This window comes from Pygocentrus nattereri, chromosome 4 (genome assembly GCF_015220715.1).
Source record: "Pygocentrus nattereri isolate fPygNat1 chromosome 4, fPygNat1.pri, whole genome shotgun sequence".
Taxonomy (NCBI): domain Eukaryota; kingdom Metazoa; phylum Chordata; class Actinopteri; order Characiformes; family Serrasalmidae; genus Pygocentrus; species Pygocentrus nattereri.
This window is the reverse complement of record NC_051214.1, coordinates 14,307,133-14,332,873: the sequence shown is the minus strand read 5'-3', so window position 1 is coordinate 14,332,873 and position 25,741 is coordinate 14,307,133. Positions and strand designations below refer to the sequence as shown.

Below are 25,741 nucleotides of genomic sequence, written 5' to 3'. Positions count from 1 at the left end.
TTGATAAGTCTTGGCGCATATGTTAATGAATTCATTAACATATAAATCCATGGGGGATGAATACTCACTTGCAGAGGCATCCCAAAACTTTACCGAACCATCAGCATGCCTATGAAAAAAATAGAGAACCTTGTATTTATATTGGATAACTGTTGAAGCGTTCAGGATTTTCCTGATCATTACTCAGAGAGCAGAGAGATGCGGGGACATTTACAGATTATGGGAGATGAATAAAAGTTATGTAAAAGCTATATATTTAAATAAATGAAAAGTCAAATATGGGAGGTTGCCTGTGCATCAACATGTTCAAATTTTGAGCTCAGATAAAACTGCTGAGAGCAAAAGTGGCAGAGCACTGACCCCATCAATGCTCAACTCACTGAAACACTGCAGCAATGCATTCTGGGAGAACAGGCTGCTGCCTTCCCATGGGCAGTGAATCAGAAATGCTTACTACTCCTTCTTTTTCTGTCTTTTTCCTCAATTTCCCCTCGCTCCATCATCTCCTCTTTTACTCTCTGTAGGATTGTTTCCTCTCATTTTCAGAATATCACTGCAACTTTTTCTCTCAACTTTCCCTTTAGCCCTCCCTTATGCAATTTCAGCAAAATGGAAATGAAAAAGGAACAGAGAAAGCAGAGAATGAAGGAAACACAAGGAGAAATCTCTCTCTCTCCTCTCCCCCTTCTCTCTGCTCTCTCTCTCTCTCGCGCACACACACACACACACACACACACACACACACACACACACACACACACACACACACACACACACACACACACACACACACACACACACACACACACACACAAACTTACCCAGTAATTATTATTTCAGGGTAGCTTTGTGTGCCCTGGCCCCAGTTTCCACCACTAATTGGCCATTCCTACAATGAACAAAACCAAAAGTAAGTGTACTCCATTATATTTTGGTGCTTTATTTCTGTCTGCCATGCGTGTCTTTAAGGGAAGGGAACAGCACAAATATATATAACTTTGCATGCGTTTGTGTGAGGGTGTGTGTCTTATTTGTTGTCTATGTCTTCTTTGTATATTATTTCATATCCTGTTAAAATGACATCTGAATATCACCATCTCCAATAATATTCCAATAATAATGAATATGATATCTGAGATGTGTATTAACTAGTCACATGTATTCAGTCACTTGTAGAAACTGAATAGATTTGTAATTCTCCAAGCATTTTCAAATAATTATATTTTTGCTTTTCAAGTACACTACAAGAAAGTCTTCCTTTTTACTACTCCCACTTTAGCAAGTGATTTACTTTACTGTTGGAGACTGCTCACACCGTTCACAGAAGGAATGCCACCAAAAATGTTCAGAATAAAATGGTCACAGAAAAAACCTCCAAAGTTTAAATCAGCACAGATGCATTTAATTGGTTGGAGCAGGAACAAATTAACAATGAAAATGTTGACCATGTGAAACTATTTCACTTCTTCTGCAAAGGAAAGGACATTAGACAGATATTCTATAACAACTTATAATTGTTAGTATCAAGAAGGAGTACAACGCTCTACAGCTGATGCTGTAAACATGTTCAGGTTCGTGCTTTTGGTATTTGGGCCCAGTGTCCCCTAAATTTCAGTTTATGTTCTAGCCAAGAACTTTGGTTCATCAGTATAACACCTTTCATTTTCGGGCTTTAGCTCGAAAGGTGACAATGATCAAAAAACGAAAGGAGCTGCTCATAACAAACTTCAATTCATTTGTTTGCTGCATTTAAAAGCACCACTGCTATTCTATAGAGCACCCAGTACTATAGTTGTTTTAGAGCTGATGCATTTATAAAAAGATTCTGACTCATTTTAGAACTTTTTTGCTAGGCCACTCCTACTTGAGCCATTATTTCAATGGAGTAACAAGACTTTTAATAGAGTTTAGGTTTAGGCTACTGATACATATTGGGATACAGGAGAGATGCATATACACTGAAAAGATACACTGAAATCACTTGATTAAAATGCATGCATGATTTCTGCACAATGTATGTTTAACATAATAAGTTTAATTACATTTGGCAATAAAGTAAATAAAGTCATGTAAAACATTTCAGAAATGTGGAAATGATGTACCCATCTGAATCAAGTAAATTCAATGCATCATTTTTTTCATGTGTAAGCCAGGCTAACAGAGAGCTCGAGAGCTGAAACCAAAGCTCCACACTGAGGCACTGGGGCTAGCATTGTGCTTAAGCTATGATGCAGCTTCTCCATGGGGTATTGGGTCAATCTGCTCCCCCTGCTGGGACACGGATCACACCACAAAGAGTGAACTTTGCAGGCGGTCGAAAGGTCTCGGCTCCTTTCACACACATAAATGCTTCTACATGTTTGTTGGACTCACAGCACTTCAAGACAATGCACCTGCACAGCAGGGACTGAGACATACAAGCATGAGGCTGTATTCCCTATTCACATGCCTCTGTGCAAAGAGAGGGTATACTGTGTGTGACTGTGAGCAGAACTGTGTGAGTACATGTCTATTTGTGCTTCAATGCACTCATGTTTGTGTGTTTGTTTTCATATACTTTCAGGACAAATCTATTCTAACTTTGTAGGAAAACCAGCAAAAACAGGGCCTACATAAAATATCAGGCCAGCAAAGTGGTCCAGAGAAGCGAAACTGCTTTTGACAAAAACTAATACTTTGTTTAAGATGACAAGGCAAAAAGAAGATTAAGGTTAGGGTTAGACTTAGTTATTTTATCTGATTATTTTTGTAACTATATATATTTGGGAACACCAAAAAAGATATTAAATAATAAATAATGCACTGATTTATTTACAGTTTATTTTCTCAATAAGTTATCTGCTTGAGATTTGATCAACATAAATCTCAAATTCAAGGCATATATAATTACATAACTTTAGCATAACTTCATTCTCAGTGTTTTACAGCCATATAGTCATTAGGGATTCATCTACAGCCCTGAGCTTCCTACTAGTTAAAATGTGTGAAGTCGGGTAGAGTAGTAGCATTATTATAGAATAGCATACAGTATAGTGAGAGGGCACAAGATATTTGCCTTTGATTCTGTTAATTAATATACTTATAGTTTAAACATATAATGTCTTTTGACTCTGTATTTATAATAAGAACAAACATATATATATATATATATATATATATATATATATATATATATATATACATATATATATATATATATAGGGAAAAAGTATTCAGACAGCAGAAATTAATTTAATTTAAAATTTAATTAAAAAAAATTATTAACTTAATTACTTTGTCACTATTAGCAATTACAGCTTCAAAACATGTATGGTAAGAGGTAATCAGCTTTTTGCAGCAATGTAGTTCCATTTTGCCCTATTCCTCTTTGCAAGCCATCTTCAGCTCCCCAAGGTTATGAGAATCCCTCTGACAGACTTCAAAACCCTCCATAATACATGTGAAAATATGAACGGTATATATACACTGGAAAAACATTAAATAACAAAAACTGAAGTGTCTGAAATACTTCTTTCCTTTTTTCTGACAATGTATAAAAACAAATGTGTAGGAGATGTGCACCTTTTTGCTGTAGCCCTGTCGTTTTTGGCGGGAGCCAACTGAGTAAAGTGCAGGTATGAGGTCCACGGGACAGTCAGCAACGTACTCACAACACGTCACTGGAGACTCGTGAATCGTCAAGGGATACGGGTTTTCAAAGATAGGGTAACTACGGAGACATTGCATCAAAGCATGTATCAGAGGTGAGACTACCTTAGATTACAGAAATGAATGATAGCCATGGGCACTGTATGCGTGTGTAGTGGTTCAGTAGCTTAAAGACATTGTCTGGTCTGCCACTGCTATGGTATGAGTAGATTACTAATATAATACTCAATAATGCACATACCCATTTTGTGCAAGGTCGATAACAACTAAATCCTTTTCTAGAAGGACCACTACAGCATAAGGTTCCTGAAAATCTGCATTGGAAAAAGGAAAAAGCAGTTAGGTAAAGAACAGAAGGTAATAGTGATAATAAAAATGTTGGAGAATCTAACATTTTTGTACTTATTGCTAATTTAAAAAAAAACTTTTACAATAAACATACTTTTTAGGTATACCAGTAACTAAGTGAGACTGGCTATCAAGTTACAACTTAGAAGTCAAGAATAATTATATGGTCGATATATATTTCATTATTATATGCATATATGTACAAGAATACATACTGCAATTTGGTACTTCATGAAATACATTTGCACACACATTTGCATTCAATATAGGTTCTGTGTCAATGTTTCTTTTCCATATAATTTTTGTGACAAACATATAGCAAAAATGTAAATGCTGTTTCTTTCCACAAACAACACAACTCTCCATTAAATTTAAGTCATAATAAAATATATCCTATTTACTTACAGAACATTTAGAACTCAACAGATTTTCGTAACTTTTTTTATTGAGAATGAAACAATGTGTAAGTAGAAGTTTTTCTAATGGTATTAACCAAAAACCTAAAGCGTAAATCAACAGTCCTTATAGAATAAGTGAGGAATTTTCCAGTACAGAGAAGGTCTTCACCCTAAAACCTAGCTGTCTCTAACACCCCCTGCACATGAAAAAAAAAAAAGAAAAAAAAAAAAAACACAACAAAACAGAACCAAAAAACAGTACTATGTATTCTCAGGCCCCCTGTAGAGAGTCAAAATCAAAGGCTAGTGCTAGCTTCTCCTCCCTCTGTGGAACTACAAGAACTCAAAAAACACACAGCACTACACACAGTACTGCTTGAAGTTCTGCTCTTTATGACATATGCTTCAGAATCAAGCCCAGGAACATAACCACTCAGACAAACCATGTATTCCTATTAAGGCCATATGGGTGCTCAGTGCTCAAACATTTCAGCTGTTTAACCAGGTAGCCCTTTTAACTCATTTAAATCAGTCACAGTAAAATTTTTTCAATATGTAGAAAGAGTTTTCTATGCTCTACAAGTGTGAAAGCATTTTCAATCATTACTCAAAAGATGCATGAGGCACTATGGAGGCACACTTTTTTTTTAATATAAATAAGTGTGCAAGATAATTTGCAGTACATTTCAGATTAGTAATAGCTTATTATTGATTATTTAATCAGAGGAATGATTTTAATATGATGGATGTGTGAAGTATATTCCCATTCATGTGTTTTCTTCAGAAAGCATCTTTTTTGCATGGGTTAAACAATCCTTGGGGCAAAAGACTTTGAACAACAATGGTTTGTTCTGTCAATTCATTATTCATGAGGCAAAACTAGGCATTTCATATCAAGTAAAAAAAAACGTTTATGTTAAACAAAGCTTTTGCGGAAACATTCACACTTAATTGAAAGTGCAAATCAAACAAATTAACATTTCAATGTGTCACCAAAGTTTTGATATGCAACATATCTGACACGGCTGCTTAGAAAGATAAACACAGGGCCACTACTTTAGCAGACTTATAAACAGACAGTTTACTGGAGCAGTCCTCAGAGAAAAGCAGAACACAAAGTCATGATTCATGAATGGCCGCCAAAAGGATTAATTGTTCAGAAGGGCAGAGCAAGAGTTCTAACATAAAAAGGAGGTTCAAAGAAGATGAAAATTTTAATTACAGTGAAACTGCCTTTCTCCAGAGAGAATGTGTGCCAAAAACAAACAGACTATAGAAGAAAACACAAAGGTTCTAATGTCAGCAAGAAAACATAGAGCGATGTGGGCATTTTTTGAGATGATAACAGAACATACCATTAGGATATGGCGTTTCACAGAGTGTGAGAAAGTCTACAATGGGATAGTCCATCTCCAGCACCGCAGTGCTCTTCCCATGCATTACCGTCAAACATGGCCGCCGACCAACCGTGTCGTACGATAAACCACCAGAAAGGATCATATATGGATCCCTGCATGGACAGAAAAACACATATACACACACAGATAAGAGTGAACCGCAGGTAGCAAGCTCATTAAAGCATGAATGCAGATCATGTGCCCAGGATGTTTGAAAATATATTAAACAATTAGGTTGTGTGGAAATTTGAGGAAAAATCATTTTACCAAAAAATGTAGCAGTTATTTGGTAGTGTAAAAAGGCAAGACCCCTTTTTGGGTTAAGATTTATACACATTTTACAATTCAAAAAAGGCAAAAACAATCAAAACCGACTCATGTGAACAACAATAACCTAGCATAGTCCTTAAAAAGGAAAAAAAATATTGTGCAGCTTTTAAAGCAGGGGTCTCAAACTACCGGCCAAAAAAAAAACTTATTTTTTCATTTTTCTGAGACCACATATTTACATCTGATTGGTAGATTTGCTTCTCCCACAAAACACTGCGGGTATAAAATTACCTTAGACTGATGCTTAGGTTGTTAAAGGCAAAAAATAGAGTGCTGCATGCAAGAGAAATCATTCAAATAAAAACCTGACACAGCATGATTGCTACATACCAAGTAGGCATAGATGTAATGTAGCTATAATTAACTTAGCTATTAGTCTAATTTAGACCAATATTTAGTTACATCTGCTTTTGTGTATTCATTCTTGACATAGTGGGTTATGCAGCGCATCAGTATGCATCACTTTAATAAATATTTTTGTGTTTAATATGACTCTTAATGTGATAGCAATGGCTTTCCTGTGGAACAACATTAAACATTATATTTTTAGATATCTACTACATCTAATTCTACAACCCCAATACCAGTGAAGTTGGTAAAACATAAATAAAAACAATACAATGATTTGCAAATCCTTTTCAACCTATATTCAATTGAGCACAATACAAAGACAAGATGTTTAATGATCAAACGGATAAACTTTATTGTTTTTTGCAAATATTCACTCATTCTGAATTTGATGCCTGCAACACGTTCCAAAGAAGTTGGGACAGGGGCAACAAAAGATTGGGAAAGTTGAGGAATGCTCAAAAAAACACCTGTTTGGAACATTCCACAGGTGAACAGGTTCATTGGAAACAGGTGAGTGTCATGACTGGGTATAAAGGGAGCATCCCTGAAAGGCTCAGTCATTCAAAAGCAAAGGATGGGGTGAGGTTCACCACTTTGTGAACAACTGTGTTTGCAAATAGTCCAACAGTTTAAGAACGTTTCTCAACGTGCCATTGCAAGGAATTTATGGATTTCATCATGTACAGTCCATAATATCATCAAAAGATTCAGAGAATCTGGAGAAATTTCTGCAAGTAAGCGGCAAGGCAGAAAACCAACATTGAATACCTGTGACCTTCGATCCCTCAGGCGGCACTGGATTAAAAACCGATATCATTCTGTAACGGACACTTCAGAAAACCACTGTCAGTGAACGCAGTTTGTTGCTCCATCTACAAGTTAAAACTCTGCCATGCAAAGCGAAAGCCATAAATCAATAACACCCAGAAATGCCACCGGCTTCTCTGGGCCCGAGCTCATCTGAGATGGAGTGACGCAGAGTGTCCTGTGGTCTGATGAGTCCACATTTCAAATTGTTTTTGGAAATCATGGACGTCATGTCCTCTGGGCCAGAGAGGAAAAGGACTGTCCGGATTGTTATCAGTGCAAGGTTCAAAAGCCAGCATCTCTGATGGTATGGGGGTATGTTAGTGCCCATGGCGTGGGTAACTTGCACATCTGTGAAGGCACCATTAATGCTGAAAGCTACATACAGGTTTTGGAGCAACATATGCTGCCATCCAAGCAACGTCTTTTTCAAGGACGTCCTTGCTTATTTTTAGCAAGACAATGTTTGGCGCATTATGAAGCGCAAAATACGACAACGGAGAACCCGGACTGTTGAGCACCTGAAGTTGTACATCAAGCAAGAATGGGAAAGAATTCCACCCACAAAGCTTCAACAATTAGTGTCCTCATTTCCCAAACACTTACTGAGTTTTGTCAAAAGCAAAGGTGATGTAACACAGTGGTAAACACGCCCCTGTCCCAACTTCTTTGGAACGTGTTGCAGGCATCAAATGAGTTCAAAACGAGTGAATATTTGCAAAAAACAATACAGTTTATCCATTTGAACATTAAATATCTTGTCTTTGTAGTGTATTCAATTGAATAAAGGTTGAAAAGGATATGCAAATCATTGTATTCTGTTTTTATTTATGTTTTACACAACGTCCCAACTTCATTGGAATTGGGGTTGTACTACTACTACTAATTATTATTATTATTGTTATTATTACTATTAGTTGTAGTAATAGCAGCAGCAGTAGTAATGGTTACAAAAGAATTGCTAATCAACATTGACTAAGATGTGCTAAAATGACTTTACACATTATGAAATGTAAAGATATACTTGAAACAAAATACATATAGCACACCTTTTCCCATACATATCAGTTTAACATTAGATGGCCCACCAGTAATTTGTTATAAAGCCTTTAAACAGTCTTTCAAAAGAATTTGTTCAATTCAAAAGAATTTATTTATTTTGTTCAATCAAGTTTGATAAATATTTTAGATGGTGCTATATTATTCAGCTATTCAAGTAAATACATATGTGGAAATATAATAAAAACATCACCACAAATGTATGCTGTGCAATTTACCCTGCTCTTGTAGTCTTGTACTCCACTTTGAGAATGGGTTTGCATGGCTCTGGCTTCTTTCCATCCTTGGGCTGCTTTCCTGAAATAGAAGCAGAGCAGACACATTGAACAGGTCTGCTCCAAATCCCGCATCTCTTGAACCGCATCTCTCTTTTTCCCTTGCTCGCTCTCCTTTTACTTTCACGTTTGGCCTCAGTATTACATTCTAACATTGTGACTCAGCAGCAAATGTAAACTTCAGTTTAGAAGCATGAGGAACATGGGCAAAAATGTCCTAAAAAGAAGGACCCTGAAAATTGCAGTATATGTGGGCATGAACAAATTTAATTATCGCTTCCCTGCTAAATGAAAACTGCCAGGTAAAAGGTAACCTTAAAAGGGTCCAACAATAGGCTAAAGCAAAATTTTCTCAAAAATTGTCCTTCATTTCAGTCACTTTACTCATGAAGTGTCAGAGCAACAGTGAATGTTTTCTTCCTCTTCCCTCACTCTCTCTAAGAACAGAAGTCAGGTAGAGAAAAGCAGGACGTGAGGCTGTGAATTAAGTGAGGGCTCTGAAAGTGTATCTTCAATAGCACAGACAGAGGCTTTTCTCTATAGGGAAAAGCACCAGGTCCACCATCTTCCCAACTACCCACCATAATACAACAAAAGCGATCTCAAGGGACAGCAAAACAAATGTGGAAAATTAAACTCCACTTAAATGAAAATGAGGGAGGGGGAGATTGATTAGTGTAAGCTGCTTTGCACAGGCAAAAAAAAAATCACATTACAGAAGAAAATTGACAAGCCTTTTCAAGAGATGCATGATGTAACCTTTTGAAACAGAGATGATAGAGATTAGTTTTGTAATCCACGGTCTGGAACATCAGCATTTTAACAATTTAGATTCTGTGTGCGTCTGGATATGTTTGACTGAGCGACAAAAAAAAGAAAGAACATTTGTGTATTAACTCTGGAAACCTTATTTCCTGATTTTTAATAAACAGCTATTAAACAGGGAAATGCAATTACCAATAAAAAAAAACAAATATGTAAATGGCTATAAAATTCATGATGTACTTTAACACAGCATAGTCGCAGAAGATGAGTAATTCTGCATGTGTGTATGTGTGTGTGTGTGTGTGTGTGTGTGTGTCTCACCATGTGGGGTGATTGTCTGTGCAGGCTTGGCTGGGGACTTTATATTCCATATGGTCAGTGTGCCATCTGAGTGACTGCAGATGAACTGTTTCCCCTCGTGGTGCCAGGCCACAGAATGGATCGCCTGAAAGAGGGAGAGAGGGGAAAAGAAGATCCATTATTGCCATTAGCCACAGAAGACACACTTCTGACGAATGTCATCTATCATTTACTCACAGCCAACCAGGGGGCTAATGCTCATGGCTCTACTAACCAGAGGAAAAGCAATCTGTGTCCTAAAGAATCCTCATTTCACCATGGCAGGGATGCACAGATGCATCAGAATCAGCCAAGATCGGACAGATTTTTGCTCCAAACAATCTGCAATCCGCCAATTTATTACTTATATTTTGATCTGTGAAACAATTTTATGACGGAAACAATATGACCAGGTAAGTATACTCAAGCTGTTTTGCGCTAAATAACCAGTTGCCTCTTGCTTCTTAAGATGTAGCACTTCACTGGATGGATGGATGGATGGATGGATGGATGGATATACTTTATTGATCCCAAAGGAAATTTTGCACCCAGTAGCAGACACACAAAACAGAACAGAAATAGCAATAAGGGTGTAAACAACAGGAAGAAAAATGTAAAAAGATCCGATCTACAGGCAAATACACAAATAGAAAATACAACAATCTGTAAGGATATCTATAACCTGAGATGAAAGACGCAGTGCAATAATGACTGTACAAGGAGGTACAGGTAGTGGCATATAATGACCATACTGAATGAATAAATGTATGTAGATATTGGTACCAAAATAAAGTGTCTAGTGTGGAATGTCCAGATGTGCAAGATGTGCAATAAGGTATGCAGAAAATGCAATATGTGCAGCAAGGTGTCCATATGTGCAGATGGATAGAGAAACATAAGATTAAGCATGAGATATAAGACCTATGACTCGTGATTCAGTCCTCATCTCTACTTCTGTTCCCCCTGGGAAGAGCTGAAGAGCCTGATAGCTCTGGGGACAAAGGATCTCCTGAAACTGCCGGTTGAGCAGCTCTGTGACAGCAACCTGCCACAAAACTACTCCTCCTGTCCATGATGATGGTGTGCAGTGGGTGGCCATCATCCTCCATAAAGGAGAGCAGTTTGTGTAATGTCCTTCTCTCAGCCACCTTGACCAGTTTCACACCGACCACCGTCCCCGCTCGCCTGACCAGCTTGTCCAGTCGCATCTTGTCTCTCCAAATGTTAATTAAAGTTAATTAATGTTAATTAAATTAAAGTTAATTAATGTTAATTAAATGAAAGTTAATTAAAGTTAATTAATGCTAATTAAAGGAATGATTTGGCAATTTTCCACTTACCCAAGATGTAGCTGATCAGCCAAGATACATTTGGTACCTAAATCTGGCTTCTTTAGTTTAGTGCTGGAACAACAAGTGTTGTGTTGAACTAATACTAAATAGTCACCCAAATCTTTTCTGTAAATGCATCACCAAAACTTTTCTCAACCCACTCAAACTGCACCCAAGTTGTCAATAAGATGCTTGGTCATGGTTTAGGACACAGCATGACTTTCTGTGAACTACAAAACTGAACAAAATCTGTGTAGCTAAGCCCTGCAAATAGCCATTTTGGACAGGGTAATGTGCATTCCCCACACCCATCTAAATGCTACAGTCTGCATTTATGATTTCTGTTGTTTTTTTGTAAATAATTTAATCTTGAATTTCTCACTGAATATACATGTTTTAAAGTAAAAACAAAATAAATCACAAATCTAATCTTGCATCTATATGCCTGCCAGACATGCATGCATGTCAAGGGAAGTCAGACTCTGTGAGGGAGGCAGAATTAGGCGCAATGTTGTTGTCTAAATTAGTTGACCATATATACACAATTAGTGTCCTAAACCACACTGACAAGTCTGCATAACCTTAATGAATCCCTGGATGCAGTTAGAGAGAAATTTTGTGGATGCATTTACAGAAAAAATTGGGTGACTAGGGAACTTAAGAATTTTAAATGCCAGGACCATTAAAGAGCAAAAAACATCATTTATATTTGGCTAATAGAATGTGCGGGAAATGTGCTACTGTGTTTCATTTGTTCATTTAGGCTAATTAAAATTGTCCAAAAAACTTAACTATCAATTAATCTGACTGTCTAGAAATCAAAATTGGAATATTATAGGCCACTATGCATCCAAGTGCACGTTTAAAATATTACTTCTGTACTGCTTATTTATTTTTGCAGGTTTTGTATACCTTAAGTGTCCATTCAATCTTATTGGACATTTGGTAATACATACACACACCTAAGCACGGATCTTTTTTTTTTTTTTTTTTTTAAATGTCCTTAACAACCCCGCTAATCTATTTTGAGTATGAGGAAACAGCCTTTCATTCGAAACACACTCTCAAACAGGCATTTTAAAAATGAGGGCTGGATGAGTTACATTACACAGATAAGTCAAGTCCTGCAGCAGGAAAGAGAGTGAGGTAGGTAGATCCAGAGGGTTTTGGAGGCAGAAAACTGGAACTGGGGAAGATTAGAAGCGCACTCTTTAAAGCGCTCTAATCGAAACCTCAACAGCAATGCAATGAGAGTGTATCCCCTGAGACAGAGCATGAGAGAGACAGAAAGGGAAAGAAAGAAGGCGAGAGAAGCCAGCACAAGAGAGAGGTGAAATGGAGTTCTCATTATTTTCTAATTAAGCGCAGTCTCCTCCTGCTTTAGCATAATCGTGCCAGCTCTGACTCTATTTCTGGAGCTGGGAAGGCACTAGCTGCTCCAGCAGCCCAAACTAATCAATGAAACGGCTGCAACGTTACAGGACCGTTGGGGGGGCAAGATTGGCATAGTTCTGCCTTATCAACTCATATCAAACAATCAACCATCACACACACACACACACACACACATCAGCATTTATTACTGCCTGCAAATCTGATTATGAAGAACTAAGCTGCTTACATAATATTTGGTCCCCCGCGAGGAAGCTTGAGGGAGAGTGAATGGAACACACACCTGCACGCTTTCAGTAATGCGGCAATGAGTGCTTATATTAATGTGTCACAGGGGAGAGAGGCAGAGAGAACAAAGCACTTTTGAGGATGATAGACACACAAGCAATTATAAGGTGGAGAGCAGAGAGAGGCTGCAGAATGTCACCATCAGCATTCCTTTAGAACAAATCTTACTGATCACAAACACTTTGTGTATTTGTGTAATAGCAGAAAAATCCCAGTCGCTGTGTCCTAAAGAAATATTAACCTTTAAATCCTATGGTTAAATGGTTCATGCTTCAGTTCCCCATGCTCATAATTTCATAAATTACACATTAGCTTCACAGTAGTTACCAAATATTTTGTTTGGCAGTGACCAACTGGATACTACTACTAGTAATAATAATAATAATAATACTAATAATACACACACCCAGATATTTTCTAAACCACTTATCCCAGCAGTCATTGGGTAGAAGGCAGGACACACCATGGACAGGTTGCCAGTCCATCACAGAACACTAATTATGGTAAATTATTATTAAACAGTTCATTATTATTAGGGGGAAGTATTACAAGTATTACAAGACATTTGTAATACTTTTATTACAATTACAAATACTATTACAAGTGACTGGAGATGCAGACTGCAGAGATATAAATCAATAAATCAAACTACAGAAGAGAAGCAAATCTGAACATACAGAAAAATAGATATAAATACATACAAAATATATAAAAGAAATACTAACATTTTTATAAAAGAAAGATGGCTAAAAGCTAGATTAAAGCTGAACTGTGCAATTTTCTTTGTTAAAACTGAATGAAGTAGAATTATCAAGTAAGCAGGAAAAAAACAACGTAAAAAGTTTTACCCTGTAAAGCTTGAAAAAATGTAAAAGTCAGAAGGTCTTTTTTTTCTAGAGTTTTTCGGACCTTGTCAGATGTCTTTATGTTTTAACATCACAAGCATAGGCTGAAAAAGAAGGTCTGGCTCAATATTTAGATCTCAAATACAAAAATAACATCGTATTGATGAAGATATGACCACAACAGTGTCTCTTATATCATCAGACAATGAGTCATTCACCAAGTGTTCTCTTTCGATACACTTTCAATGTGCTTGCAAACATCAGATTCATAAACTAAGGCTTGCTGAGATCTTAAGTAGCGATATTGCAAAATATTCAACCACGCATTGCATACAATAACATGTTTGTTTCAGAAAGATCTCCAAATACCCAAATGTTACACAGAACTGTTTTTTGTTTCATTAAGCTGTTACTAAGTGTGCACCTGTGGGGTCACTAGAATTTCATTCAAGGTAGGTCTAGTTACAGGTTGAGGAGGCCAGAAAGCAGTATATCCTAGAGACAGAAATAGGCTATGATTCATAGATCCATAATTTAAAAACATAATGTGGAGTGCCAGACCTCTCCTCCACTGTGTCACTTCTCTTTTCTCTGTGGTGACTGAAACATTACCAGTCAATACCATGTTTCAGCTTTGTGTTGTTTATTATAAAAAAAATGTTTATCTGTCCTAAATTGTGTTCATTCTGAAACATGACACACATAAAATCAGAATTCCACAAGGCAAAATCAAAGAGTCCTGACAAGACTTTTAACAGATAAGATTTACTAACCTAATCAAAGTTTTTTGATTAGGTTAGTTTTTTTGATCTGGAAATCATAATGCATAGCATGTTCTTTCACTGTTGGAAAGATCAAATATGACAGGAAAATTTGAATATTCTCTTCTAAATAATATTCTGAATTATACTTAATTTAATAAAGAACATGAGCTAACAAGGTAAACAAAAGACAATTTTGATTTCAAGAGACTGAAATGTGAAAGAAACTGTGGCCCACTGTCTGTGTTCATGTTCATTCAAACTTCAGCATTTCTATTTTTGTGTTAGGGAAAGGGAAGCTTGCTACTGTAAAACTATGCAGTGTGAAAGTGGTTAGTATTGTATAAGTGTGCATGAAGAGAGGAACTGCAGGAGGAAGGAAACAGTAAATGGAAGGATAAGTTGCATGGATCAGAAGATTAGAAGATTCCTAAAAGAAATAAAATTCCATAGAGACTGCTTTCCTCTCCTACTTTCTGCTTCCTCTCTTTCTCCATCTACAATAAAAAGAACTCTCCTGTCCACTGGACCAAGCCATGGGACAGTGACAGGGGACTGGCCAACTGTCATGCCTCTGATACACACACACACACACACACACACACACACACATACATACACACCCTCAGGCCCAATTAAAGCCAGGCTGTTGATGTTAAGGGAGCTCAGTGGACTACAGGGAGTCAGCGAAAGTCAAGAAAAAGAACAGAACAGCAGACAGCGATGGCCTTTCCCTCAACATCATTAACCAACCCGGTCTCACTCCCTATGCGTATGAAATCGTACGCAAAACTAAACACTGGGATGCGTACTCATGCGTACGCAGAGAGCTGCGTACAAATGTTACGCCGCTATCAAATACATGTAAATACTCGCCGATTCCCGACAAATCGATCCCTAGGCTATATTTAGGTGTCCAAACTGATCGTAGTATCTACTCTGTACAGTATATTAACGCAAACGCTAAAAAAAGATGAGACATTTGACGTTTTACGAGTTGAGAGAGAGAGACATAGAGAGAGATGCACTTACTGAGCGAATGCCCAGAATACAGTGGGATTCGGTCAGAATTCTTCACTAAAAAGACCAACATAATCGCTTTATTAAAACCCTTCCTGAGCAATGATGTCTGAGGTAAATATAAGCGTGCTATACACTGGAGCACAGTATGTTCAGGCCTGCCACAGAGTAAGGGACGGAGATACACACCAATGAGCACACACGTTATTATTAATTAATAATAATAATAGTATTAATATTAGTAATTAATATATTATTCATAATTCTGTTATTAATTAATAAACTATGAGAGTTTAATAGTTTCATAGTTTAGGGTTTGTTCGGTTTGTTTTTGGCTACTTTTTTGTGATGTGTGGAGACAAACGTAATTTTCACCTAAACGTATTCCTTCTTTTATTCTCTGTTTCTGGTTCTTCTCAGGTTCTGATATGCCTAAATGAACTGATTAGTATCCAAGCTCAAATAATGATGGATTTTACATCTTCAGAAGTGATGTGCGAGGTTGCCAATTTAACAAAGGAATTTACTTTTAGTCATTCTTGTTCGTTTTAGTTAACCTCACTTGTAACAGGAATTCATTCATAATAGACCACGTATGGAAACATCCCAATATATGTATGTATTTAGTTAACAAGAATGTGCTCAGACAAAGACTCTTACTGTGAAGTTCTGGTTGCATTGGTAAGGTTGCTATCCAATTTGAGCGCGATTGCGACCATCGATATCAAGGTTTTGAAGCAAAGATCGTTTAAGGGAGGGTCTAAGTTAGGGCACTACATTTCATACAGCCTCATTTATGAAAGCTAATGCATTGAAGTGAAAGTGAGCGCCCCCCATCTTTCGGACTGTGTGCACTTCCGCCCGATCCTCTGGACACGGAACCACAGCTCGCTTTTCCCTCCACACGGTGAGTGTGTAAGCAGTCCGGTGCTTAACTTGACTTCGTTTTAATAACAGACACATGCAATTCTGAATACATTAACAGTTTTTTTTCATTAATATAAACTTAAATAAAATGCAATATTAAGTAGGAGCTCGGTTTAACATCCCAAGAGTATAAGACAAATGTGCACAGTCTGGTCATGCTGCTAGCTAAACTAGTAAACTAGCTTAGATTAGCTAGCATGCCTTTAATAAACTTGAGATTTTAATCACTCTTCCTTTTGTAAGTATCGCAATTTCTATAAAGTTATGTTGCCCTGTGCACCATGTAGTAGTTTACTTTTGACATGCTAAGAATGCGTGTCGGTGTTTAACAGGTGAAAATGTTCTTTGCTAGCTAGCATTAGAGCTGGCCTAATTAGAGCATGTGCCTAATATGTATACCTAAATAATCCACAGGTCTACACTAACATTACTCAAACTGTATGTCCATTAATGAATGATATAGAAATGACATTACAGCTAGAGCTGGTTGATATGTGAATTGTGAAAACATGAGTAAGAAGTTTTCATGATACGTGGTAGTATTTAATAAATGAGTTAAAATATTTTCAGAGTATAAACGCACAATGATATTTTTTTAAACATTTCACACACTGTGCTCTACCAAATCTAGTTGGAGAGGCCTAATTACTTTTATTACTGACAGTATCTGCAATATGCTCCGAAAAATTATATGGTAACATTAAATGTTTTGACATCTATTTTTTTCTTTTCACAGACCTTTCAGATCCCTCCTCACATCCATCTATCTCTCTATCCTTTATAGCGACCCAACGGCACTTTTAAGAGCCACTCGTCTGTCTGTCTATCCATACATCCATTCATCCATCCATATATCTGTCTGTCTGTCTTGGTGTTTATCTGTCTACCTGTTTATCTGTCTGCATTGTCTGTGTGTGTGCATCTGTTGTCTGTCTGTGTATCTGTAGGTGTCATATTTTTGCCTTCATTTACACCATGGACTCTGAAGGAGACTCTGGTAATAAATTCCACAAGCTTCTTCAGGAAGCACAGAGACTTGCAGCAGAGCTCAATCCAAAATTGGTAATACTGTGTTTTTTTTTCTTTTTACATGTTGTGGTAACAGTATGAGCATGGCATGATCTTTATTATGGATATTTACTGAAGCAGTTTAATGAGCCTGGGTATGTGTACTAATTTTTATTTTACAATCATAGGCAAAGAAAAGAAGGTCGGCAAAACCCGTATCTGGTGTTGTTAGTTGGAGACAGAGGGATAATTCAGGACAAATTATTCCAAAATTTCCCCCAAAGACTTATAACTCGACTACACGTAATAAATGTTCTTTTTGGTCTCTAAATTTGAATTGTACAGGTCTTCTGATAGTTTAATAATGAAAATGTACCTTGGTCTCACATTGCTTTTTATTCCAAAATCAGGTAAAAGGAGCAGTTCTGAAGTGGCTGAACCAGTATTTCAGCAGCCTGAGCCAACACCTTATGGTCAGTAGAAATCTGTTACACAGATTATACATACCTAACTGTTAGTCACACATTTAATAATTTAGTAATATTTTTTGTCTTACATTTACAGATAGTGCTCAAGAACTTAATGCACTGCAAGACATTCTCAGGGACATTCCTCCACAAGAGAAGGGCACTGTGCCACTAAGCTGGGCTGAACGGCAAGCTCAAAGCTCAGAGAAGTGGAATGCTTCTAGATCAGCCATGGTTAAAAACATATTTCTCGCAGAGCACACAGACACCTATATCTGTGACATCTGCCTGCAAAACACATCTGTTGTGAGGTGCAGAGATTGTTTGCCAAGACAGTTCCTGTGCAGTTCCTGCGATACACAGATACATCAGCACATCCTCCATAACCGAGAAGCCATGTTTGAGGGATTCTATCAACCCTTAGCCCCAAACATGATCATTCAACTTCAAAATGATGGGTCACACCAGATAAAGCATGAAGGTTTTAAATTCTTTTAAATAGTTGTGCAATGTGTTTGCCATCTGTTTTTTCAGCTCTGATTAATTTTGTTGCCATTAATTTTTTTCTTCTGTGTTTTAGTTCGACTGTTGCCGGTTCGTCTACCTCAACAGTGTACCTGTTCTCCCAGTCAGCTAAAGCTGACCTGTGGCAAAGAGGTCATCCTTGTTGGAATTAATGGTAAGTACTTGGTTCAGTTCAATTAAATGCAAACGACTGAATTCATGCTGCTTACACAGCTCTTTTTGATTTCAGGACGGTACCAACTAAATTTGCCAACATTGAGCTGTTCTCAGTGCATGAAAAGCTGGACCACTGGACTTGATGAACTAGTACAATGTGGATATTGGCCTGCTACCATCAACCACCAGACCATCTTCCATGTAGACCTGTTCCAGTCTTTCCAGGATCTGAAGCAGCTGGCTCCTGGGCTTTCTCGTCAAGCATTTATTGGAATGCTTGATGAAAGAACAAAGTATTTTGGCAGAGTAAGCGTGCATCATATTTCTTTGTTGTAGATCAGGGCCAGTCTTATCCACAAAGGGTCACTGTGGCTGCAGATGGTCTTTCCAATCAAGCAGAACCTATTTCTATTTGTTTAAAGGTGCTGTAGAATACATTTATCTATTTTACATTATTCTCTAATTTGTACATAGAAGGTATGCGACCTTGGTTGGGGTGAAAAATGCCCACATGAGGTTTTTACATGCCCATTTACAGGTTAAAATGTGTTGGTGGTTCTTGTTATATTTTGAGGTAAGGAACTCTGGACCTGGATGCCCTGATAGTTTTGCACAGTTTGGTAATTTTATTCCTGCTCAAGCACCCCTGGTTTAACTCATCAGCTAATTACTTTACTGTGCTGTACTCTGGCCGTCAGTGTGGTGTATAATGTGTGGTACACAATGTGTTGAAGTATTTTTTAATTACATGTAATGAAGAAATGTATGTGTACAATTAGTTCATCACCTTTGTGTTTTTTCTGTTATTTTGCAAGACCGGAAAAATATGTGGTGACACATTCCAGCGGTCATTTCTGGAGTGGTGCTACGCGCAGCATGAGGTGGACAAACTGTTGGAAGTTGAGCCCTTCCGGTGTACAGCATGTTCACCACAAATGCATGCTGTATCAGTGGATGGAAATAGAAAATTATACCGATTTAAGAATGCATCAGGGTATGAAGTTGTGTTCAGAATACTTCTTTTTTCAAACAGAACACATGTTGTTTCAAAAGCTGTTCATGTTTGTAGCATTACAGAAATCTAGCTTTTTCTATTGTGCAGAAGTGCCACAAAGGGACTTTTTGATGGCACCTTCCTGGCCAGAGATGAGGAGGTGTCAAGTTTTGTTGCTCAAATCCAGCAGGCAACCAAACATGTAAATGTACACTAATGTTTTTTTTTTTTTAAGAATTTATATTTTGTGTTCATTGATCTGTTTAAATTAATTACTTATTTGTGTAACACATTCGTTTTTCTTTTCTAATCCTTGCATTTTTGTGCTGTTTTATTTAATTATAGACTCCTGGGAAAGGAATGTGCGGATCATCACAATGGACAGCTGCAAAAGAGCATTCTGGGAAATCTGCCTCAAAAATTGATGAGGAGGGGCTGGAAATCGCTGTGTGCCGGCATGGGGTGCTTTTGAGAGCACTGAATATGTTCAGAGGGGAGATTTATGCTTACCCTCTGTATCTGCAGAAGGAACTGTCCCCCTCAAATGTTTCCTTTTTCTGTTCAGATGTGGCATGCAAGTATTATCCGTATTTGGAAAAGGTCTCCAATAAGTGCTCTGAACTGCAGGGACTATTGGAGATGCATCCACTTCTTTCAGTGATGCATGCCAAAGCACACTCCTGGACATGTGAGGTAAGCAAAGGTTGTATAAAATCTCAACAGCTATGTGAAAACTGTTGGCTAAACAAACCAAAATATGAATTTTAAATCAATTTGAAAACTATTCCCAAGATTTCTCAAAAACTGTGTTACAGTTGAAATGGGGTGGACGCAATCAAGAAGGCGCTGGCAATACCATTGGTGAGGAAGTGGAGCAGGTAAAGATAATTTAAAGCACTATGTAGCTGTTGAAGTGTAGAGGTTGTAATGAGACTTGATAGTTCGAGCATGATAATGAAAAATTACTGACATTTATATCTATGTTAGGTAAATAGCTTCCTGTCCAGGGCTGCTATCTCCACAAAATACATGTCTAAAGGTGGTAAGTATTTTTTGGTATACAATAAACCCATCACATGTATTTGTGATACACAGCCATTGAAATTACAATGAAGTTAAATGTTTCAAACTTTTTGTTTACAGGAAGAACAGACATGCTCACAGTTCTGGCAATGGGGTGGAACAAAAAGAAAATGAGTAACATGGACAAAATATTGGCCCAAAGATATGCTAAGGTACCCCATTTAACTGACTGGAACTGTTCTTAACGCTTTTAAAATGTTACTGAATACTGAAAAATGTTTGGTGATATGATTTGGTAATATTAAAGGCCGTCCAGAGAGTGGCAGATGATAAGCTTAAGCTGGAGGAGCTCAAAGCTGAGTTAAGGATTGATGATGCTGTTATCCAACAGTGGGTCACTGAGGTGCAACACTGGCCTGAAGGTAATATACTGAAGTAAATATTGATCTTGTGTCCTTATTCAGTAATATTTTATTCTAAAGTCACTTTTTCCTAATAGCAAATTCTAGTTTGGAGGGTGAAGCCTCAAGGGAGGTCATTCTGAAGAAGAAAATTGAAGGACTGTACCTTAGTGTCATGCAGAGGAAACATCGCCTTTACCGTCAGACAGGTATGATTCCTCATTATTTAGCAATTTTTCTTTCAGCCAACTGATTGTTTCTTTCTTTTGTAATGTACTAAACATAACATCATGTAAATTATGTAAATATTGTTGTGCATGTTATTCAGGTCTTTATATTCAATTCAGGTCAACTTTATTGTCATTATGCCTATATAGGATTGTACAGTACAACAAAATACTGTCAGCCTATTTCTCCAGTGAAGTGAAAGTGAATAGTGATATTGATTAAGTAAACTTTGAATAAGTAGACTGATATTTTCTTCCGCAGACAGCAACAAGAGACGACATAAGATGCGCCAGAAAATTGCAGAGGAAAAGGCAGCTTTATCTTCTGCTATTGAAGAGCTACGTGAACAGACGGACATCATTCTGCCTGCTGTTGATGAGCTTCTCTTGACTGAAAATTTTGTGTGGTCCTGGACTTATCTTGGACCCAGTAAGAACATGTACAATACAGAGCTCAAATGTAGCTTTTGCATACTAAATACATCCTAAATAACTGCTTGTGTTGCTTAATAGGTAGAGCCAGCACTTGCCAGACCTGCCAACCTTTACGCATTTTGCGTAGCAGATACGCATTTAGACATCAAACTACGCTGCTACGATTTGTCACTTCAAAATACGAGAAAAGCCATCGATGGCTTTGAGTTCAACTGTCTGTGCATTTGCGCACTGGGCAGGTTGTCTATGGGTGTAACTGCATTGGGCAGCAACCAGTTGGGAAGACTTTGACCAATCATAGTGGTAGTTTTAAACTCTTCAAACAGGCTACAAGCGGAGAGCCGTCAAAACGAAAGTAACGAATTTAGTTTTCATCCCTCTCAGTCCATCTTCATACTGTGACTGGTTTTAAAGGGAGGACTGTACTAAACAGTTTCAGAGGTAACTGGCAGGATATGGGAATTGTGAATTGTCAATGTCAAAACTAGGCTACTCAAAAACAAGATGCAAAATATAAACTTTTTTTTTTTTTAAGTTTTAGCATTTCGCTTGTGTAAATATCCCCCTGCGAGCGTGAATGTGAAACTCGTGAGCACAGCAAGAAGTCCTGCGTGCGTGTTTATCATCATGTTGCGCTCAAACCGCCTTTTTCATTCTCGATTGTCTTCGCACGCCATGTGTCACCTTCGACTGCTTTCTGTGCTCGAGTGAAATGTTTGTGAAATGTTCGAGTATTGGATTGAGATGTTTTTGTTTTTTATGCATGCATTCACTGATACCTGTTGCCCGAGTGCAAATGTACCTGACCTTGTGCCGTGCCTTGCTGTGATGTGCTGTGCCACCCCACCGCAAGAAGTTGCTACTCAAAAAGAATTCCCAGGTTGGCAGGTCTGACTTGCTGTAAGCTTAAATATTTCTATTTCTTTCTATGAACAGCTGATCTCAGAACAAAGAAGGCCATCTTTGACCAGGTGATGGTGATCAGGAGAATGCAAGAGGAGGAGCAAATTGTAGTTCAGGAGATGAGGAGGCACTTGAACTCCCTCATAGGTGTTGCTGGGAGTCTAAAAACCTTACTGCTGGACCAAAGTAAGTTTTTCATCATTGCAGTTAATAGCATTTTTGCAGTATGTAGTCAAGAGTATGCAACTTGATTGAAGGACTATTTGTGCTTCAGCAAAACCTGGTGTGGGGGGCATTGTTAATCTGCTTTTTCATCCAATTCTTAGGCAATGGCGCACACTGTGGATATCACAGCATGTTGAGGAGGAGATTGAGTGTTGTGAATGCCCAAGTACATCACACAAAAGCATCATTCAGCTTGGCTCTTCATGGAGAAATGACATCCCAAGATATGCTGTCTGAGGACAGGGAGGAACAAGTGTCAGATGTGGAGGACACATCTGATGATGACAATGACATTGATTCTTCATAAGTACATTGAGATTATTAAATACCCATGTCTAGTTCTTTGGGCTTCAAAACAGCTTATGGTGCATGATGTGGTGCATTATCACCACATCATTTACAGGTAGTTCTCGACTTACGTCCATTCGACTTTACGACCGTTTTATGAAAGGTGAGCTACGAATTTAAGAATTAAGAATTTAACTTATAATTCGTGCTTAGTTCTTTTTCTCAAATGAAAAGCGAATCAACAGCCGAATTACAACCGAGACTTGCCTAAATAGTAGCGGCCGTTGGCGTAGTGCACTACTTAGGCTTGCTTTCTAGTGTTGTAGTACGCGGTTTGAGATTCAGCTAAAGAGCGCACAATGGAAGAGAAGAGTATTTTGATTGACACTGGAAAAAAACAATCACGATCGGCACTCGGAATAACAAGGGGTTGACCATCATCCCGGAAGATATGTTATGTTCTGAATTGCAATTAGTGTTTTACTTTAAATTAACTGTAAAAAAAAAAGAAAGTGTATTAATAGACGCTTCAAATGACATAAAATGAACAAAGAAAAGTATGACATATAACAATAATAAGGAAAATGATGATAAAATATGATTTAAAGATTTTCATAACATCATTACACAGTACTGTACATATAGCCTACTCGAGTTACGTCCAATCAGCTTTACAACGGGTTTGTTGGAACCAGTCGTCGTCGTAAGTCGAGAACTACCTGTAATTGCTTTGGCCAATTCTGTGTTGGGTGGAGAAGACATCTCTGGGAGTGAAAAACACTTTTTATTATTAAATTTTATAATCTGTTCTTTTGATCACAAAAATTACAAAGGACACCTACTCATTCACGTCTTATTCGAGCTGTGCTGAATTACTATATATGTATCACAGGCCTGAGAATAGCCTGAATTAATTTCATTGTTATATCTGTGTGTATGTGTGTAATTATATAATTGAGGAGGCAGTTTTTGCACAGGAGACAAGACCCCTGAAGCTTGTATATAGTCTTCATTGTGCATATACAGTTAAATTTGCATACTATCATGAAACGCGCTGTACACTTTCCAGTGCACATAACGGATACTGCTGAATTGGTATTATTCTGTGCATTTATCCTTAGTCTAATGTTAATATGGACAATTGTCAAGAAAAAAAATGCTTTACATTGTGAATAAATGGTACTGTATCTGAATCTTTATGGTAGAGAACTTTGTCTTTTTTTATTCACCATGAAAATGCACTATACATTACATTAATCTTCAAGTTATATTAATGGGCAAACATGCTGTGCAGGAAAAGTAGGTCACCAACACAGATGGAAAATTGTGCAAACACCGTTACATAGATAATCATGACGAGACCTGTGCTGTGTATTTTTGGATCCGATAGGATTTATAGTTTTTAATAAATTTAAGTTTAAATATTTTAAAATCCCCATAGGAATGAATGGGGCAGTTTTTTAAACCGATGATGCAGCAGTAGGCCACTCAGTCTCACAGACACGCAGGGTCCCTCTCCCTCACACTCATGACACTTCTGCTAAATACACATATACACTAACATGCATGCACACACATACCCACATAGTTAGGACTCTATAGCAACCACTTGGTAACACCCTAGCAGCCACCTGGGATACCCTAGCAACTACCTAGTAATACCCTAGCAACAACATAGTAAAACTCTAGTAACCACCTGGAATGTCATAGCAACTGCCAGGTAACACCCTAGCAACTACTTAGCAACACCCTAGCAATGACATAGTAACTCCCTAGCAACTGCCTGGAATATCATGCAACAGAGGACATAGGTATTTTTTACATGCTTCAGCACTCGGCAGCCCCACTGTGTGTTTGCACGGTGTCACGGGGGGTCGGCGTCCCAGCTCTGGGGACACGACTACTCCCTCCATTCCTGCCTCCACCTCTAGGGGAGCACACTTTACACCATCCCTACCCAATTCCCAATCACCTGAGTATTAATCCAAAACACCTAGTCCTCGTTGGGTTTGGTGTCTTGTCTCCCTTATTTCCACAGGTTTCACCAGTCCAGCGCTGCGCATTGCAAAGCCTGCATATGAATGCAGCGCTGTGCCTGGTGACCTTGTGCCTGTGCAACTCCAAACTGCCACTAGAAGCAATAACATAAGAACTGGGAAGAAGGGAACATTTTTTGGTATCAGACTCCCAGTATCTCTGCCTAGGTTGTTCTGCATGATAGAAGAGTCATATATACAGTTCTTAATGCCATTTGACCCCTGGAGGTCCAGCAACACCCCCAGGAATAACAAAAATTTGCACACTTTAAAAAACTCTAATTCAGCAACTAATTCACATATAAATGTGAAATTTCATACATTGATTATTTATATAAGAAATAAAGTAGGAGGCACCTTTCAAGCTTATATGAAAATATCAAGTTTATAAAAAAATGTTTTATCATGCTGATGAATTATGTCACATATTGAATTATGTGACATGATTTATGACCCTAAAAATGTAAATAAAAACAGAATGCTCAACAGTTTCTGCCTCGGGGACGCATTGCATAGGACCCCCACATGAACATATTGCAAGCACGGACACCTAGATCAAAGGGCAGACACGTGGCAAACCTTTCAAGGTGCCCTTATGGGCTATACTATATAGAGCACTATAGGGGCAAAATCAGGCATATAACATGCTTCTGTGGCCCAACGCATGAATGCAGTCACATGCTGCTGCATGGACGCATTGTAAAGTCCCCCTAGATGAACATACTGCAAGCACGGACCCCTAGGTCAAAGGGCGGAGACAGGGCCAGACAGG

The 25,741-nt window shown here is 37.9% G+C and overlaps 2 protein-coding genes across 6 annotated transcripts in view; one reads left to right on the top strand and one right to left on the bottom strand.

Moving 5' to 3' along the window:
- The window catches only part of stxbp5a (syntaxin binding protein 5a (tomosyn)), a 157,553-nt gene that overhangs the window by 30,117 nt on the left and 101,695 nt on the right, over positions 1-25,741 (bottom strand). For all 4 annotated transcript variants that reach the window (XM_037537997.1, XM_017712994.2, XM_037537996.1 and 1 more), the window contains exons 8-14: positions 9,700-9,823; positions 8,557-8,635; positions 5,750-5,904; positions 3,890-3,962; positions 3,562-3,709; positions 822-889; positions 69-109 (exon numbers count right to left, since the gene is read on the bottom strand). In XM_037537997.1, coding sequence (XP_037393894.1) covers positions 69-109; positions 822-889; positions 3,562-3,709; positions 3,890-3,962; positions 5,750-5,904; positions 8,557-8,635; positions 9,700-9,823 — 688 coding nt within the window. The remainder of the gene's footprint in view (positions 1-68; positions 110-821; positions 890-3,561; positions 3,710-3,889; positions 3,963-5,749; positions 5,905-8,556; positions 8,636-9,699; positions 9,824-25,741) is intronic.
- Positions 15,689-24,130, top strand: LOC119263248. 2 transcript variants are annotated; one of them, XM_037537998.1, is made up of 18 exons: positions 15,689-16,261; positions 17,018-17,343; positions 17,478-17,592; positions 17,700-17,762; positions 17,854-18,237; positions 18,337-18,435; positions 18,511-18,743; positions 19,253-19,431; positions 19,540-19,639; positions 19,777-20,124; positions 20,247-20,309; positions 20,419-20,473; positions 20,575-20,666; positions 20,762-20,876; positions 20,954-21,064; positions 21,345-21,512; positions 22,454-22,606; positions 22,747-24,130. In XM_037537998.1, exons 2-18 carry the CDS (start codon positions 17,257-17,259, stop codon positions 22,950-22,952), a joined length of 2,571 nt encoding a protein of 856 aa, XP_037393895.1. In that variant the 5' UTR covers positions 15,689-16,261; positions 17,018-17,256; the 3' UTR covers positions 22,953-24,130. The 2 variants fall into 2 exon arrangements, with proteins under 2 accessions (XP_037393895.1, XP_037393896.1); XM_037537999.1 differs by having other exon boundaries at positions 15,689-17,343; positions 19,540-19,633.